Source organism: Macrobrachium nipponense, chromosome 47 (genome assembly GCF_015104395.2).
Source record: "Macrobrachium nipponense isolate FS-2020 chromosome 47, ASM1510439v2, whole genome shotgun sequence".
Classification (NCBI taxonomy): Eukaryota; Metazoa; Arthropoda; class Malacostraca; order Decapoda; family Palaemonidae; genus Macrobrachium; species Macrobrachium nipponense.
In genome coordinates, this window is record NC_087222.1 from 29696428 (window position 1) to 29715567 (window position 19140).

General features: G+C 43.9%; 1 protein-coding gene across 4 annotated transcripts in view; it reads left to right on the forward strand.

The window, feature by feature from the left end:
- Nucleotides 1-18726, forward strand: part of LOC135204826 (mediator of RNA polymerase II transcription subunit 22-like) — a 127528-nt gene extending 108802 nt beyond the window's left edge. For all 4 annotated transcript variants that reach the window (XM_064235021.1, XM_064235020.1, XM_064235022.1 and 1 more), the window contains exon 4: nt 18456-18726. In XM_064235021.1, the coding sequence (XP_064091091.1) occupies nt 18456-18680 (225 nt within the window). In that variant the 3' untranslated portion in view covers nt 18681-18726. The remainder of the gene's footprint in view (nt 1-18455) is intronic.
- Nucleotides 18727-19140: the final 414 nt, after the last annotated feature.

Below are 19140 nucleotides of genomic sequence, written 5' to 3' on the forward strand. Positions count from 1 at the left end.
CCTTTTAGCACAGTCGTCAAGAAAACCTCGCCCTTCCTTCCCTACCAAGGCTAAGAAGGAAAAGTCAAGTGTTCGAGAACCCTTTCGAGGGGCGTCTTCCTCAAGAACCTCTACGTTTAGAGGTCGTAGACCTTCAAGAAGGGGGGGGTAAGACTTTCGCCAAGTCTGTTAAAGCCCCCAAATAACTTGCAAGTCCTTCAAACAACGGTGGGCGCCAGACTCTTAGAGTTTGCAGAAGTCTGGGCCCAAAAAAGGGATTTTGACGTAAGGAAAAAATCTATTTCTGGGCGATTGGCTCGTGTCGCCAGCGAAATATCCTTTAATCTATTATTTCTAGGTAAAATGTACTAACACATACCAGAGAATAAATAAAATAAAGAAAAAGGTCAGTATAACTGACTCGCTCACCCTCCAGGAGGGTGTCGGTATGAACAACTAGGCGAGTGAGACCACTACCACGAGCCAAATGCCAATAGAAATCTCCCACTACAAAAAATCCCATCCAAGAGGGGAGCCGACCCACAGAGTGAGCAGCTCGTACTACTACTACTCCATCCCATGCTGCCGACTGCTGCGCCTCTGGTGGCCATCCTGAAGTTAGCAGACAATCTTGGGCGAAGGGATGGGTAGGGTGGGATTTCGCTGGCGACACGAGCCAATCGCCCAGAAATAGATTTTCCTTACGTCAAAATCCCTTTTCTGGGCTCAGCTCGTGTCGCTGCGCGAAATCGTACCAGAGAAATAGCACAAGATTGTAAACAAAAGTAATAAAATGAGAATAAAAATAAAACAAATCAGAATAGGTCTCAAATAAAAGATAAAATATATAAGAATAGACTATTAATTGCTAAAAGATACATATACACAGGGGTATAAAAATAGAAATATGCTTAAATTACCCTTAAATCTAATCATGTTTGTTAACATAAGGTAATTACATATGTACAGGTAAAATTATTACATGTATCAATGTTATCTGTGTAACAGCATGTATCAAAAGTATAATAGCAATTAATAAAAACAAATCACAATAATATATAAAGGAATGTATATGACTTAATATACAAAACCCGTAATCATTATAATATGATGTATCCCCTAGCGTAAAAATAAGGGGAAAACATCCCATGGAGATCAATGTTTATAATCATTTGTGAGTGTCCCTAACCAGACAATAAGGGGCACCCACTACACTATCACAAAAGCAGCTAGACACAAGGTGAATGCAAATGAAACCAGGTAGGAATAGACTAACTTTTGGGTGAGGCAGGTAGAAAGGAGGACTGAATCTTCTACTACAAACTAGCTAGAGTCAGGGGAAAACTATGTTACCCGCTGCTACTGCTGGGAATTTCAGAGCTTCCAAGGACTTAAGGTAGTGACGTTTGAACACTGTCGGCGATTTCCATCCAGTATACTTTTCAACTCATCGAAGTTCATATGTTGGAAATAATTAATTGAGGTGGCTACTGCCCTGACATCATGTGCTTTCGGGTGGGAAAGAGTCAGGATTGGCTTGCTTAATAAAGTACAGGATTTGTTGCCTGATGCCTTTAATTGGATAAAGTTCCACCTTTTTCCTCCTAAAGAGGGGACCCGACGAAGATGAGGAGGTCCTAGACAGAAAGGCTCGTAAGGTTGTAACTGGGCAAAGAGATACATCTTGTGGAAGGGGTAGTACCTTCCAAGGTTCCCACCTCATCAAAGGATCTTCATTCTTTGCTAAAAAGCTACGTTCCGGAGAAAGTAGGACTTCTCCTGTGGAAGGAACTGAATATGATCCGGGGTCTCTGGATAGAGCCGACAGTTCTGAAATTCTTGCTCCTGAAGCTAAGCTTAATAAGAATAGGGTTTTTTCTTAAGAGCATTATAAACGAGCATGTGTCATTATCGGTTTCGGTCGGAGAACCAGTTTTAGAACATCGTTTAAGAACCATGAAACTGACGTAGGCCTTACAGAAGGCCTAAGCCTAGCACATGCCTTAGGAATAGACGAGAAGTAGGAATCCGTCAAGTCTATGTAAATCCAAATTGAAATATCTTTTTCAAAGCTGACTTTGTTTGTCGTAAATCGTGCTAGCTGCTAAACCTTTTTCAAATAAGGATCTGAAAAAAGGATATAGCTGAATTAACTGTCATGATTCTAATATCGAATCTCTCAGGAAGGTTGCTAACTTTTTGACAGCAGCATCATACTGCCTCAAAGTCGAATCCCTTTTATCGGATTCAAGAATAGAATATTCTGAGGGTCAATATTCGCATCTCTTTTTGCCGCAAACTTCATGAAATCCATAAAGTTAGGGGTTTTGAGAATCCCTGAGGAAGCGAACACAGTCTTCATTTGTACTGACTGGGAGAGCTTGGGACTGGGGATCTGAAGAGGACGAAGGCCAGCTCCAAAATTAGAGGATACCAGTTGCTCTTCGGCCAGTCTGGGGGCTACTAGAGCCACTTGACCCTTGAATGTCCTGAGTTTTGTTCAATACTTTCATGAGGAGATTCACTGGAGGGAAGACGTAAAACTCTTCTCCCAGTTGTTCCAGTCTAGAGCCAGGGCGTCCGTGGCATAGGCCAGAGGGTCCAGGTTGGGGGCGGGCTACATAAAACACGTAGTTTGTGGTTCGCTTTGTGATGCGAAAGAGGTCACTGTAGCCCTGGGACTCTTTGAAGGATCCATTGGAACGAACTGTTGTCCAGTGACCATTCGACTATAGGGGTACTGATCGGGATAGGGCGTCTGCTATGAACGTTTCTTACTCCAGCTATGTAGTGGAGGAAAGATGCCAACTGAACTTGTCTGCCAGGGAGAAGATGGCTATCATGACGTGATTTAGATGACGTGACTTGGAGCCTCCTCTGTTTATACAATGTACTACCACTGCGCTGTCCAGGACTAGCTTATGTGGGAGTACTTGGGTGGGCGTAACCTTTTTAGAGTCAAGAACACTGCCATTGCCTCCAGTACGTTTTATATGGAACTGACGGAACTGAGGTGACCAGTCCCTTGAACCTTTTTGACCTGGGAATACCCTCCCCAGCCGCTTAAGGGACGCGTCTGTGTGGATGGTGACCCTGGTGGAGGGAACTGAAGGGTACTGACATTGATAAATTCTGACTCTCGCCCATGGCCGAAGTCGATTCTTTAGAATCCAGAGGCACTGAGGATAGTTTGTCCCTGGACCTGACGTTTGCTCGCGAGCGCCAGATTCTGGTTAGGTCTTTCAGTTTGGCTTTCATTAAGACGTTTGTCACTGATGCAAACTGGAGAGAACCCAGGATCCTTTCCTGGGCTCTCCTTGACGCTAGTTTGTGACTTAGAAATTGCTTGACTGACTTTGCTATTTCTTTCCTTTTGGTTGATGGAATCGAACAGAGTGTGGGATGATAGATTCCATTGAATGCCCAGCCACTGAAAGTTTGACTCTGGAGTGAGTCTTGATTTGGTCCTGTTTATTTGAAGCCTAGATATTCCAGGAAACTGAATCACTTTCAGAGTAGCTCTGTTGCATTCCTCGACTGTTGGGGCCCAGATCAACCAATCGTCGAGATACGCTACTACCATGATCCCTTGCGATCTGAGTTGTTGCACTACCACTTCCGCTAGCTTCGTGAACACTCTGGGTGCCACGTTGAGTCCGAATGGAACTACCTTGAAGGAGAATGTCTGGTCTCCTATCTTGAAACCCAGATACGGACGGAAGTGTCTTGCAATAGGGATATGATAGTAAGCGTCTGTAAGATCGATAGAGGTGGTGACGGCCCCACGGGGAAGTAGGTCCGCGACCTGTGAGATCGTGAGCATCTTGAACTTGTCGCAGCGGATGGCTAAGTTTAAGCGGGACAAGTCTAAGATTACCCTTCTTTTTTGTGAGCCTTTCTTTGGCACGCTGAACAAGCGACCTTGAAATTTTTAATCTCTTGACTCTCGCTATAGCGTTTTCCGAAGGAGATCGTCTGCGTACTCTGTCAATTCCTTGGAAGGAAGTTGACGGAAAGGTCTGGATGGAGGTGGGTTCGTCAACCAGCTCCACCCAGACCTTTTGACACTATGCTCTGAGCCCATTGGCTGAAGTTCCACCGGTGGCGAAAGTGAAACAGCCTCCCTCCTACCTGAAGTTCTTCATTGGTTTCTGGTAACCGCCTCGGCCTCCTCTGAAGTGCTTTCCCCTGTTAAAGGGGCCTCCCGATCCTCTCCCACGAAAGGAACGCTTACCTCTACCTCCCTTACCCGCGAGCGGTCATACTTCTGAGAAGCTTGACTCTCGAAGGCTTGATTGTAAGCTGGAGAGATGGCGTAAGAGGTGGAGGGCTGAGGCTGAGGGGATATCACATAAATTGGCTGTGATTGACCTTTAGAAGTGGAGGGTTGGGCTGTCTGCACTAACGGTACTGTTGGAACTTGTTGAGGAAAGGCGTAGTTGCTTCTTCTGTAAGGTTGGAAACGCCGGGTGGGTTTCTTTTGTGCCTTACCTTTAGGACGTCAGGTCCTTGCCTCCTCTTAGAAACCGAAAAAAGGCCCCAACGATCCTTAAGGCTCTGGTTTAACCTGGTAGCCTCTGACTGGACCTCCTTAACCATAGCTTCTGGGAAGAGATCTGCTCCCCAGATGCTTAGACGAGAGTAACCTATTCGGTTCATGCCGAATGGTTGCCTCTTGTAGGACATGCTTCCCTACAATTCGTCCGAGCAGTGGCAAACTCAAACATATCTGACTGTACCGTTTGAGTCAGGGCTTTGGTCATGAGCTTAAAAATCGGTTTCTGATCCATAAGCCATGGTAGCTACCTCAGACATAGCCATAGAATTGATGGATCTGGCTAGACGCGATTTTGCATCAAACTCAGCCTGAATAAGGCTATCTGGGAGCCTGGGTAGCTTTTCACCAAACTGCTCCATAGCACAGTCCGGTTTGAGTTTGCCAGCTGAGAATGTATTCGGCAAGTCTTCCCACAATTCTCCAACTGAGGGGAGCAACGGAGAAGTGGGATCCGCTTCCTTCAACTGCGGTATAGGTTCCCCCCTTCTGGGCCGCTGGGATGGTCGACCTCGCGATCTTGGTTAGGAACGGGAGCGGGGTACTCTCATCCATTGTAAAAATGGTAAAGGGACTCTTAAATGGTTGTATCTTGGTGTTAGAACAATCCATGTCCTCTAAACACCTGAGCCATTCTCTCTGAGCCTGGTCTCGTGAGTAGAGGACTGTCTCCTTAGGTACCTTATCGTCCCGCACCATTAGCCGACGGCGTAAGCCTTGCGTAGCCTATGAACGGAGGCTGGAGGTTCTTCCGGGAAGAACTCGAAGTCCTCTATTCTTCGAGTCCCAAATTCCGTATAGAGATGAGACCGTCCTGGAAGGGGGCGTATGACGCTACTCTCCACGGATTGTTCATAGAGAACTGAGGTAGTGAGTCATACGGAGGAAGTTGGGATCCACTCGTGATGGACAGTGGAGGAGAGGCTAGAGGAGCGTTTCTCTCAGCCCCGGCTATAATGGAGTCCTGGGGAAGTAATCCTGTCCCGACAGACGAGAGATCATTTGCTCCATGCTACTCTTTAAGGACCCAACCAGGTCCCCCACCTGTTGCAACAGGCCAGCATTGGAGTCCAAAGCCGGAGCTGCTGCGGAGGTGGAGGGGAGGCTCTGAATCAGAACCAAAGGTAGCGGAACTGGTGATTCTGCCGGAGTGCGAGATCTCTCTCTGGAGGATTTACTCCCCCCTCGAGGACTTAGAGCCGGAGCTAGAAGCTTTAGACCTGGATGCTCCGGGATTCCCAGCCGGAGACTTACGGGAGGAGGATGAAGCCGAAGTCGTCTCTTAGACGACGACGACGTCTTAGTCAAAGTCATCACCTTAGACTTGACCTTAGGTCTAACCGAAGCACCAGGAGGAGATATATTTGTCACCCGTAAAGCCTTGGAAGGATGGAGAGGTTGCAGGAGTAGAAGAAACAGTTACGCCCAAGGGGTGGACCCTTGGGTGTCCACCGTACCTACCTCGACCAACAGGTCGTCTATACCTACCATAGGTTCAACATTAATATCTAGGGTCGCAACATCCGTAGAGATATCCTGGTCCTGATCAGTTAATGAGGTGGCCAGCTGTTGTTGGATGAAGGCGATAGTCGGATCCGCTTCTACCGGGTCGACGTATCCTGTCGCCTTGCCTCCGGGAAGATTAGTAATGCCAACCGCTTCTCTAGGATGTAGGGCTGTCCCTTGGCGGCGTTTTTTTTTCTCCCAAAACCGCCGACCCAGGCCCGCGAGTAGCCAGTGCGGTATCTCTTACCGCCGGAGCCTGGAAGAGAGGGAGGGCGTAGTTTAGATTTAAGAATCACTTAAAACTAAAACTTAAAGTATAACTTAAATTAATTGCCTTAAGTTAATAGAAAATGAAAACTTAAGCGCTAAAAAAAAGAAGCGGAGCAGCTACTGGAGATGTAAACTTACCCCTTCCAAAAGCTGGCTCACCAGATCGTAAACATATGGTACACGTCTCATGGTACCAGACCTGGATGTCCCTGAGCGGAGTCGCGCATGGAGCATGGGACCGGCAAACTTCGTGTCCACAAGGGTCCTGAAGTGTGGCGGAACATCCCGGATGCTCACAGTTGGTGGCCTGTAAGTGGGGAGACACATGAGTATCTTAAAAAACATCACTTACAGTCTAAAGGACAGAAGAGCTCCGATGCATGCCGGAGCTCGGAAAAAATTTGGGCATAACCCCTCCCTGCATCGCCTGAATAGGCTATAATCCCGGAGAGATCCGGTAAGAAATGTAAGGGAGGGGGATGGTTTAAGGTTCTTAAGATAAACTTAAAGATAACTTAAACCTAAACACACAAGCAAACCGGACTAAGTCCAGTGCGTAGCGGAGTGTAGTAACTCAGCAAAAACGGTAAGGTTAGTAGAGACCCACTGTATGCTCCGGTCCACCCTACTGGGTGGACTAACAACTTTCCGCTGGATACCAGGACTCCGATCAGGAAGGAGCCCTAGTAAGATGGGAAAAGAGCGAGAAGACATACAGGCTCAAGCTAGCCCGGAGCGACAAGGTAGCGCGGAGGGTGGGCAAGGCCAGTACCCCCCACTCCGTACCAACCGGCCGGACCGAGAAGCCGGAGAGGTCGAGACCAGTCTGGTCTGTCCCGACTCCCTAGCCCCTCCGCCTGAGGGGAGAGAGGGAGCAGGCTCGGGTATGAGGAGCGAGCATGGGCAGACCGACCCGCCCCCGCCCGACTCTATGGAAGAGCGGGGGGGGGGGGGAAGAATGACTGGACAGGCGTCTGGCTGGCCCGTGATCACGAAGTGACCACGAGGCGGTAAGACCAAATACGACAACTAAGCCTAGGAACAACCACTGATCAGGGAAATTGCTATCGGGAAGCATACTGAACTGAAAAAGCGGCAGGCAAATAAGCCCACTGGGCCGAACCAACTGATTCAGAGAGATGCTATAGGGAAGCAACCGAACTGATGAGCGGTAGTATAGGCTCAAAGAGCAGGACCTAGGCTAAGCCAGACGGCCTAACTAACCTAACAATAATAAAATACACAGTTATATAAATAAATAAATGAAAGAAAGAAAACAATATAGCAGGAGAAAAAAATCCAGGAGTGTACGACTAACCCGAAGGCAAGTCTACCACTCAAAGCTAGTCAGAGGCCGATACTAAGAACCTGGACTAGGGTCTGGATAGAAGAAGCCTACGTAAGGTAAAAATACATGCATGCATGACAAACCTGAGTAGACCGTACCCTAAGTAAAGCGGATAATCATAAAGAGCGAAGATAAATAAGGGGATGTTCTAGGTATGGGAGACCAAGAACGAACCCATCACGAGGCAGAACCATGCTGCCATGCTTCCGACCCCGAGGTCGTATTTATACCTAAAAAACGAGCAAATACTGTCTCAGGGCCGGAAAAAACCAACTACCGTAAATACTGAGTACTTAACTTAGCTGCTGCGATAGCTGCACGCTCCATAATAGAAAATCCAATGAAAGGGCACAAAAAACAAACAGAGAGAAAAATATCACAACCGCTCGTGTGCTAACTTGGAAAGGATGTCCACCAGAGGCGCAGCAGTCGGCAGCATGGGATGGAAGTAGTAGTAGTACGAGCTGCTCACTGTGGGTCGGCTCCCCTCTTGGAGGGATTTTGTAGTGGGAGATTTCTATTGGCATTTGGCTCGTGGTAGTGGTCTCACTCGCCTAGTGTTCATACCGACACCCTCTGGAGGGTGAGCGAGTCAGTTATACTGACCTTTTTCTTTATTTTATTTATTCTCTGGTATGTGTTAGTACATTTACCCTAGAAATAATAGATTAAAGGATATTTCGCGCAGCGACACGAGCTGAGCCCAGAAAGGGGCGGATCCTTGGACCCTTTCTATTCTTGAGGAGAGGTTACCTCATCCCTTTCGTCGAAAGACCTCCCTTGACGACCGTCCCAACGGAACTGACGGCCAGGTACAGAGACCCCATCATGAATCAAGCTCTCCATCTAGCAGTAGATCAGATGCTGGAGAAGGAGGCTATCGAACTAGTGACAGACCATTGTTCATCGGGCTTCTACAACCGCCTTTTTCCTAGTTCCGAAGTCTCAGGGGGATGGAGACCGGTGTTGGACGTAAGCGCCCTGAACTTCTTCGTAGAAAAGAAGAAGTTCACGATAGAAACGCCTTCATCAGTGCTGGCAGCACTTCGTCCAGGGGACTGGATGGTTTCCTTCCTTGGATTTACAGACGCTTACTTCCATTGTACCGATCCATCCTTCCTCGAGGAAGGTTTCTCAGATTCATGATGGGGGAAGAATTTTTCAGTTCAGGGCTCTGTGTTTCGGCCTCTCGACGGGACCCCTCAAGTGTTCACGGGGATTTTGAGGAATGTTGGCTCAATGGCTTCATTTGAAAGGGGTGAGGATCTCCATGTACCTCGACGATTGGCTAATAAGGGCCAATTCCCCCGAAAGCAAGATCGTTTTGTTTGAAGGACTTACAAGTAACTCTAGAATTGACGAAGGCGTTGGGACTTCTCGTCAATTTCAAGAAGTCGTCACTAATTCCCGAGCAAGAGTGTGTGTATCTCGGGATACAGATGAGCTCTCTGAGTTTTCGGGCTTTTCTTTTTCCCTCTCAGGAAAGGATAGCCCGAGGATTCGAGAGAGTAACAACCTTCTTAGGGAAAGAAGTATGCACAGTGAGGGAGTGGATGAGTCTGCTGGGGACGCTCGTCCCCCTATCCTCGCTGGAGCAATTTCGTTTCCCTAGGAAGGTTGCACCTGAGACCGCTCCAATTCTTTCTTCATCGGAATTGGAGTCGTCGTTCTCAGGATTTGACGTTCTCCTGTCGTTATCCCAGGACGTCAAGAAACATCTATGTGGTGGACAGATCCCGACCTCTTTGCGAAGGGACTGTCTCTTCAATCCCAGACCCCCAACCTGGTGTTGTTCTCCGAAGCGTCGGACACGGGGTGGGGGGCAACTCTGGGAACCAGCGAAGTGTCAGGTACCTGGATGGGGGACCAGGTAGCCTGGCACATCAACAGAAAGGAGTTGATGGCTGTGTGGTTGGCTCTGAAGACTTTCGAGCCCAAAGTCAGAAGATCGGTAGTGCAAGTCAATGCGGACAACACTACAGCTCTGGCATATATCAGAAACGGGGGGACGCATTCCTTCTCCCTGTACGAGACAGCAAGAGACCTTCTTCTGTGGGCAGAAGAAAGGGGAATCAAGCTTCTCACCAGGTTCGTGCAGGGAGAAAGGAATGTAAGAGCAGATCTCCTCAGCAGGAAAGATCAGGTCCTTCCCACAGAGTGGACCCTTCATCTGGATGTATGCCAGAGCCTGTGGAAGTTATGGGGCAGGCCACACATAGACCTCTTTGCCACGTCAAAGAACAAGAGGTTGGATCCTTACTGCTCTCCGATATCGGATCCAGAGGCATTAGCAATAGATGCTCTTCTTCTAGACTGGAGCAGACTCGACGTCTACGCGTTTCCCCCCTTCAGAAGATCCTGGGGCTAACCATAACAGAAGTTCGTAGAGTCCGATTCAACGAGAATGACCTTAATCGCTCCCTTTTGGCTGGCCCAAGAATGGTTCACAGAGGTACTGGAATGGTTGGTGGACCTTCCAAGATCGCTCCCGCTAAGGAGCGATCTACTCAGACAACCCCACTTCGACAGGTACCACAAAAATCTCCTCGCTCTCAGTCTGACTGGCTTCAGACTGTCCAAAGTTTGGTCAGAGCGAAAGGCTTTTCAGCAACAGCTGCTAAAAGCAATCGCAAGAGCGAGGAGACCTTCCACCTTGCGTGTATACCAGTCAAAGTGGGATGTCTTCAGACGTTGGTGCAAGAGGAAGAACATTTCCTCTTCCAGTACCTCTGTGACCCAAATTGCGGATTTCCTTATTTTCCTCAAAGAAGAATGTCATCTTGTTGTGTCAACTATTAAGGGATACGCAGATGTTGGCGGCGGTATTTCGGCATAGAGGCTTAAATATATCCGATGATAAGGACCTGCATGATCTTATTAGATCATTTGAAACCATTAAGCGTCCTCATGTGGTACCGAACTGGAATCTAGACGTAGTTCTAACAATTCCTTGGATCGTCTAGATTCGAACCTCCTGGCTTAGCCTCTTTCAAGGATCTGACGAAGAAGGCTATCTTCCATTTGGTCCCTAGCTACAGCTAAGAGAGTGAGTGAGCTCCAAGCTATTGAGGGCAATGTAGGGTTTAAGGGAGATTCTATGGTGTGTTCGTTTCTTCCAAGTTTCCTTGCAAAGAATGAAAACCCATCACGCCCTTGGCCCAGGAGCTTTTGAAGTTCGTAGTTTATCTTTTTTTTCTAGTAGGGGAAGAGCCCTGAAAGAGAACTCTTTGCCGTATGAGAATTATGAAGTATTTTCCTTAAGAGGAAGAACAACTTAAGGCTAATCAAGATGTGCTTTGGTGCTCCGTAAAGGACCCCACTCGGCCCATGTCGAAGAATGCTCTTTCCTTTTTCTGAGAAGCCTTATTACAGAGGCACATGTTGCCTGTAAGGAAGAACATTTTAGACTACTGAAAGTGAAAGCTCACGAGGTGAGAGCCATTGCAACTTCACTTGCATTCAGAAAAAATATGTCTGTGCGGAACTTGATGGAGGCGACTTTTTTGGAGATGCCAATCGGTTTTGCAAACCATTACCTACTGATGTAAAAATAAAAAATTCACATATGATAAATGCTTCGCCTTGGGTCCTTTCGTATCGGCGGATTCGGTGCTGGGGCAGGGAGTTGAAACTTATCCTGTGTAAATTTTTTATAGTTACCCTATATTTTATATTGGTGTTTTTTGGTGTCTGAAAGAGGTTTGCAGGAGGCACCTCTTTTTGTCGTAATTTATTAACCCTTTGTATTTTGGTTAGGTGGTCTGGTGGGTTTGGCTCCTTGCAGAGGTAGTGGTAAGGATCTGTTAGGTAAGTGGACAAGGGTCCCTCTAACAGGATCCGACTTGGATTTCTACCACAATAGGGGATCACATATCCCAGTGGTAGATCCGAGAGTCTTTCAGCATCAGGTCACGTCCTAGCTGTAGCTCTCCAGGCAATGCAGACTCAGAGACAGTATCTATGAAGTCTTCATCCTGAAAAGGTGAGAACCAAGGTTTTTATATCCTACAACATTAGTTGTTTCCCGTCTTACCTGTATTATTTAGCTGTCTCTTACCCTCCACCAAGGGTGCCAATCAGCTAAGTATGTATCTGTCAGGGAAGTTCATGTACAAAAATGATATTGTTAAACTACAATAAAGTTTTGTACATACTACTTACCTGGCAGATATATACGATTAATGGCCCACCCAGCCTCCCCTCAGGAGACAGGTGGAAGAGAAAAATCTGACAAGCAAACGGGAGTGGTTCGTACATCCGCCACCCAGCGGCGGGTAAGGTAGACCACCTGACCTACCTGTCGCGTGTGCCGCGAGATTTGAAATTCTGTCGGGAACGTCGGAGACTATAGCTAAGTATATATCTGCCAGGTAAGCATGTACAAAACTTTATTGTAGTTTAACAAAATCATATTCCTACAGAAATATAAACTACTTAGAAATTTTCCTGGTGCAAAGTGGAGACCATTATTGAGGATTATAGTAAGTTTGTTTTGCCAACGTTGAGAGTGAATGTGTTGCTCCACTCTTCTCTGACTGCCTAGTTCAATAGTGCTGTGGGGGACATCTGAAAAGTGGTCTAAAAATGAAGATACAGCCACCAGAGGTATAACAAGTTGAATGTGGTATCAAATTGAAGCTTTAGTCGTCTATTTTCCAGAAATGGAGTTGTACTTAACAATATCAATGCTCAATGTTTTCCTTTTAACACTTTTTAGTGTAAACTTCCCTAGAATTTTATGCGCAGTGCATATGCTTTCTTTGTCATATTCTTACACTTACAAAAGATGTAAACATAAATAAGGCATAGTTATATATGCTTTATTATATGAGGAATCATAATATGACTGTCATTTTATTGCTGGAAGCATGTAAAAGTAAATAATAGAGACTTTTATTACAAAAGTAGTGAAAAAAAAATGGTAAAACATAATTACCATTTACGTTCACGAGCAAACGGTCACAGATCTGAACATTGTTACCTTATTCATTGTTTTAGACCATTTAATGAGCTTTCTAATGACACCAAAATGAATAAGCTAACACAACTTGGTATGGGTTTAAAGCAATTTTGCAAGAAACACCTTTTGTATGTAATTTCTTTGTATGATTAGTCATTTGGAAGTACTATCCTTTGTATATAATTCTGTTACTATAGATTATAAAGGCAAAAATTAGAAGATGCTACCAATGGCATAAGAGACATTTAAGATAAATAAAGTAGAAACAAAATCTACTAATTGGTATCATCATACAACATAATGTTTTACAACAGATTCCTCTTAGGCACTGTAATCAGCTGCTTAAAAAGCGCAATCATAATGAGTAACTTATCTTACTTGTGTCTCTCAGTCTCATCCTCACCATCTTAAATTACAATGGTCATATTTGAACAACTGTCACAGATGCATATCTACATTTTAGGCCTGCTAAGATGCATGAACATTTCCTTCCATCAGTGCATCTTTCATCCTTACAGAAGGGTGGGGTGTCAAGTCACGTATTTCCTTTGGGGCAGACTCCTTGAAACTGTTATATATTGCAGATCTTGATTACACTTCATGCAACCTTAATTAGTAGGATCTATTATCTTTGGCTTTGCGATATGGCTACTGCACCAAATTGTGATCTGTAACTTTGCTCTTAGAGCATGCTGGTGGGAGAGAGGACACTGGTTTGTGAGTTGAGGTTGGCATCTGAAAGTGCAGCTCATTGAGGGTATTACATGACTTGCCTTTAATACCCTTTTCATTCCTTATCTGCACATTGAAAGTCCGCTAGTCGTATTAGAGTGTCTGGGTGTTTTTGAAGGATAGCTTAAGCAGTGAGTTTTCAGAGTTTGAAGAAACCACTGGTTGCATCACAACCTGTAAGTGCATATGCTGCTGGTAACACTGAACAGAACTCTTTCCTAACTGATGCAACAATTTTAGACAAGTATAAATCTGTCCCGGGTGACAAACTTTCCCAAGTGACCAGAGTGCATATAGTATACATCTTTGCTTAATTTTCTTTTAATTTGTTAGTACAACAGGATAACTAAGACATCTGTATCATCACTTCTAATAATACATGGAAATGATGACGTGTTGCATGCAACAGCATCTTTGTGTCTGCCTCTTCATGGGTTGAGAATAGTTTTTCCGGATATCTGCCTCCTTGGCGGGTTTTTTTCTCTCACAACTTCTCCATTAGGATAACCTCTAGCAATTACATGTGTCTTTTCCTCCAGAAGTCTCTCTGAGACTCTGGCCTGTACGTAATGACTCAGAAAATGAAATGAGTCATTTTGTTCATTCACTTGAAAAACTGTCTGTAGTTGGGACCCTGTCTATTTCCCACAATGATATGAGAAGGAGCACCAATGGTAGTTAGTATGTCACCTTCCCGCTGCCGCTCTTTGCCTTTGATAGCTGAACTTGAGTCACTGCGGTCATACACTAACATAAGGGTTTCAATATCAAGGCCAGGATTCATAAATTGGGTGATCAACTTCTTGAAAATAACTTCTCCTAGGTCATCAAATGTGATTCATTAGTACCTTGGATAACACTCATTCCAGCAATGATGTATGCTGTTGGAGAGTTTGGCGTTTAGTTTTCAGTTCAATTTCTTGCATAATAGTTTCCTCCAATCTGTGTGTTAGATCCTTTGTCCATTAACCTCTCCATGATGAAGTTTTGAACGATAGTCTTTCCTCTTTCTGGAATTGATGTCCAACATTTCTCTACAGCCTTGGTAGCAATCTGGCCAGTAGCGATGCTGATCAACTCTTTAGGGATGGTGTCTACACTAGAGGGCGTTTTGGCAGTGCTTCATGATGTAATCTTTTATGGATGCCACATCTGACTTGTCTATTGACATTCTGATGGGCCAAGCTCCTCATGTTTATTACCTTCTGATGTGTTTTCAAATAGCTGTTGAAAGACCTCTGAGTACTCTCCAGACCCATGTCCAGTTAACATCCACCATAGAAGCGCGGCTTTCCGCAGGGTGAATCCTATCACACCCCCTGTACCCTTTGCCTCTCAGTTGATAGTTTGCTCTAGAGCTTGATCATTTGGGACACTGTTAAACTTTCTCCTTTTTGTCCGGCACACAACAAAACCTCCTTTCACTAGAAACTTGTACATCTCAGGTTGCCTTGTCTCAAGTGTGTACAAGGTAGAAATCAGCTTCTCTGTCTGCCCTGATCAATCTAAGAGAGCAAATCCCCTGTCTCTAGAAAGCTGCCTAAGTAAATGAAGGTTTCAGACTGTTCTTTCTGAAATGAGTGAAAGTGCCTGAGAGTCTGGATCACCTCAGATATCTTGTTTTTCAGTAGATTAAATACTCCAAAATAACTAGCTTGGTGGTTCCTGTACATATTGTTTTGGAGTTTTTGTGCAAGGATATGGAATTCATCATCAATCCAAGGGAGACCATTTTCGTTGGCATAGATGAGTCAGTGTAACTGCAACATTCACTCCTCTTATTCCTTTTGCAAAGTGCTTACCTTGCAATAACATTTGGGCTCCTCCACTAGCATACACATTGGAAGGTGTTAAGATATCTAGTAAGCCACCATCTCCATATAGTTCTCCGATGCTATCAGTGAAAGTCATTATAAGATGCTTACCACTGATTCTGGTGGTTATACTACTTTGCAGTTCAGGTTTTGACCAGATTATCTGCTGTGCCTTACCGTAAAAGGCAAGGTCAGCAGTCTCCAAAACATGTGGCTGGCCTTGGGATTTTGCAACAGAAATCAGTCTCAATATAGCAGTATACTCAGTTGAGAAATTTGAAGTTGGAGCACTGATGAAAGGCAACCCTCTCACATTGGCAACAGGAATACCTGTCTGTCATACTATTGCATTGAATCCTGACCACGCTGGTAGGAAGGTCATGTCATCAGTATTTCTACACAATTTCCAAACTAAATCACACGCCTCCACCTGCCTGTGCAAGTTCACGACATAAATTGAAGATGGTTTCCTCTGCAAAATGCTTTGGTTCAGGTCTTTTATGAGGTTTGTTAAAGATTGAAAGTGGTTTCTCCATATACTGCGGGTAATGCAAGTATCTTTTTCTGTGACCTTGGAATGCCACTTGACTTGGTTCTTTGATATAACATAGATCCATACAGTGGGTGGTCGATAAGCAATCAAGTGTTTCTTCATGCTGGTCAAAATTGTTGATTGAAGCATCTATGATGGAAGTCTAGTCACCTTACTTGTACGTACTTAACAATTCCTCGTGGAATGTATGTGCCATCTTTATGTTATCTTCCTCTACCACTGATGTCATAAACTGTCTAACCTCATCATATGGAATAGAATAGCCCAGACCATGCAGTTACAATGAGTTGCTGACTTCCAAATTTGTGATGCAGGCAAATACCTAAACCACAACCAAAACGGAAAGGTGTCGCAATGATGTTGTAACATATTGCTAATGTTTTTACAAGATTTTCACTAACGTATCCATCAGCATGGCATGTAGCATTGGTGAAGGCTATGTCTGAGGTACACCAAGAAATGAATTCAAGTAAAGGTGTATAGGCAAATAATGCAATTGTGAAGAAAGAGTAACATTAATGAGTCCTGCTGTCAGCTGGTTAATTTCTTTGTGAAAAACTGACTTTAATTCAACTTCGAATAATTCTAGAAAGATAATTTTGGTGTCATCAGAAAGCTCATTAAATTCTCTAAAACAATGAGTAAGGTAGAAATGTTCCTATCTGTTACCGTTTGCTCGGGAACATAAATGAAATTATATTTTCCATTTTTTTCACTACTTTTGTAATAAGTCTCTATTATTTACTTTCACATGCTTCCAGCAATAAAATGACAATCATATTATGATTCCTCGTATCATAAAGCATATGCACTACGCAAAAAATTCTAGGGAAGTTTACGCTAAAAAGTGTTAAAAAGAAAACGTTGAGCAGAGATATTATTAAGTACAACTCCATTTCTGGAAAGAAGACTAAAGCTTCAATTTGATACTACTTTCAACTTGTTATACCTCCAGTATGGGTATCTTCCTTTTTAGAGCCACTTGCCAACGCACTACAAGCTTTATTATAAGTAGTGATGATGGTTTGCACTTTATTCATTGATTATGGATATTGATAATACAAATAAGAGTGTGATTGAGCAATGAAATTGTGCATGACGTTAGTGTGTGTGTGTATGCGTGAGGCTGCTCTATGGTTTCTAAGGTTGTTGAGTCTAACCATTTTTGTTCTTCCTGCTCAGCCTCTTAGACTTTTTACCAGGCTGCCTTATGGCTCAGTCTATGGTGTAACTCATCGGCAGACTTTGATGTGACAGGTATCTCTTCCCAGGACAAGAAGGCAATGTTTCAGAGATTACTGGCATCAGGAGGAAAGGTATTGACTTTTTAGAGCATCTGAGTTCCAGCCTCTGGGAAAATTGCTTTGGTAGAAGCATGGACATGGTTTCATCCCTTTTCTCCAGGCAGGTTTCCCACGAGAGTAGGCTCTCACCTAAGAATCTCAGTGGAGGCAGCAGTGATGAGAAGACGGATGGATCCTTAAAACCCATTACAGGGTGAAGACACCAACCAGTAGCCGAACCTTCTCATAAACCTATGTAGATAGGTGGTCCTTCAAGGACCTTTGTCCTCCCTATCCCACTTCTCAAACACTTATTGCAGTATTGTAATATTTCTGTCTTATTCTATCATCTTTCCTATAATAAAAACTAAGAAGACTTAATGCCTCGACTGAGAGAGATTTCCAAGAAGAAGAGCAGAGACAGTTAGCAAGGCACCAACTAGAAACGACACTTTCTAAGAGACCACTAACTATGATATCATTAACTACTGTTACTGTCCAGACTATTAGGCACACATACTTACATTGCTATTCTACATTATCCTACTAAGACAATAGGACTTACTGTGACTGTGTAAGACTGGCAAAGGACATTGTTTATATACTAACTACTACTAAAACTCTCATGCCGGCTTCTGCAGTCATCCTATGTAGCTATACATGTAATACTGTAAGTCTTCCACTACCTTTATATTATACACTTAGCTGTAACTATTCTCTGACATTGTTTGTGCGAGTTATACTGCACTTATTATGATCCTTCCCGTATCTGATGGATTCTCGGAAATCTCTGGCCCAATCAGCAGGGTGCTCTCAAAGTTCTAGAATGCCAGTTTCCAAGATTTTGCTATCACATTTTTCTGTTGGGAACGACAACTGGAGCGTGGACACTAGGCTCTCTCTGTTGAATGAGATTGTCCTACAGACTCATTTCAAGCTGGAAATGACACAGTGCTTTATTCCAACAGAGAAATGACAACAAAAATGACAAAACTACAGTACCTATTTGGATTTGTTCCCCCACACAAATGCCCCCACCCCTTGCAGAGACTTTGTCCATTGCATTTTTCCATTATTGAACAAAAGGCCAAAGGCAAGTTACTTAATTTTTTCCCCTTATAATATGATTTCCTTATGCTATAATTTCCTTATGCATTTACAAGGGGCAAGAATGAATCAGTCTTATAGAATTTTATCTGCCTCACAGTTGCCTAGACCTGAGTTGCCATGACTACTGTAAATTATCTAGCAAAGGTAACTCTCAGTTTAGCTCCATTGGATTTAAGCGCTAAAGTACTATGCATAAATTTTTGCTGAATAGGCCAAAGAGCCTAATAGCTTGATAAACAAACATTGACAGATACTTAAAAAGGAAGTATGATTAAAAAAAATCTAACTAAATGTATGAACAGTAAGAGGACTCATTAATAACAAAAACAAACACTCTCATTTCAGGTCAGGGCAGCAGAGTCACTAATGAAGTTAGTCGCTGACGTCAAACAATATTTGATACTGAACGACTTCCCGTCTGTGAATGAAGCCATCACTAGCAATTCTCAGCTCTTCAAAGCCAAGAGCCAGGAGGCTGACCAGAAACTCATGGCGCTACGAGATGACATGGCTTTCGATCTCTACGAACTGGAGGAAGAATTCTATGGGTCAATTTATAAAGAGAAGTAAACAAATGTTCGTGGTAAATGTTCTCAAATAAAAGGAAACTTTTGTACTTATTCTGCTTTGCTTTGACCATATTCTTATGAATATTTATTGATCAGAATGTATGCTCTCATATTTCTGTGTATGTTTTCAAGTAGTACAGTAAATACAAAATCTGGAATTAGATTTCTTTTAATTATATTATGGCTATGAAACATAAATATAGTAATCTGAGGGTTACATAACTTTATTCAACAGTCTGAAATTAGTCTCTCTGTCCACTTATTCACACCTCAATGCTTTTCCTTTGATGGTACTACTAAGCGACATCAGTCAGTTACCAATGGAACATACAATAAGACAATTGTCCTCTCTTCTTAGGTCCCATAAATGAGGCTGAATGAACTATTATCAAATGAGGCTGAATGAACTATCATCGCTCAAAACCAACACCTAGACTGTTTCAAGTACCATCAATGACCTG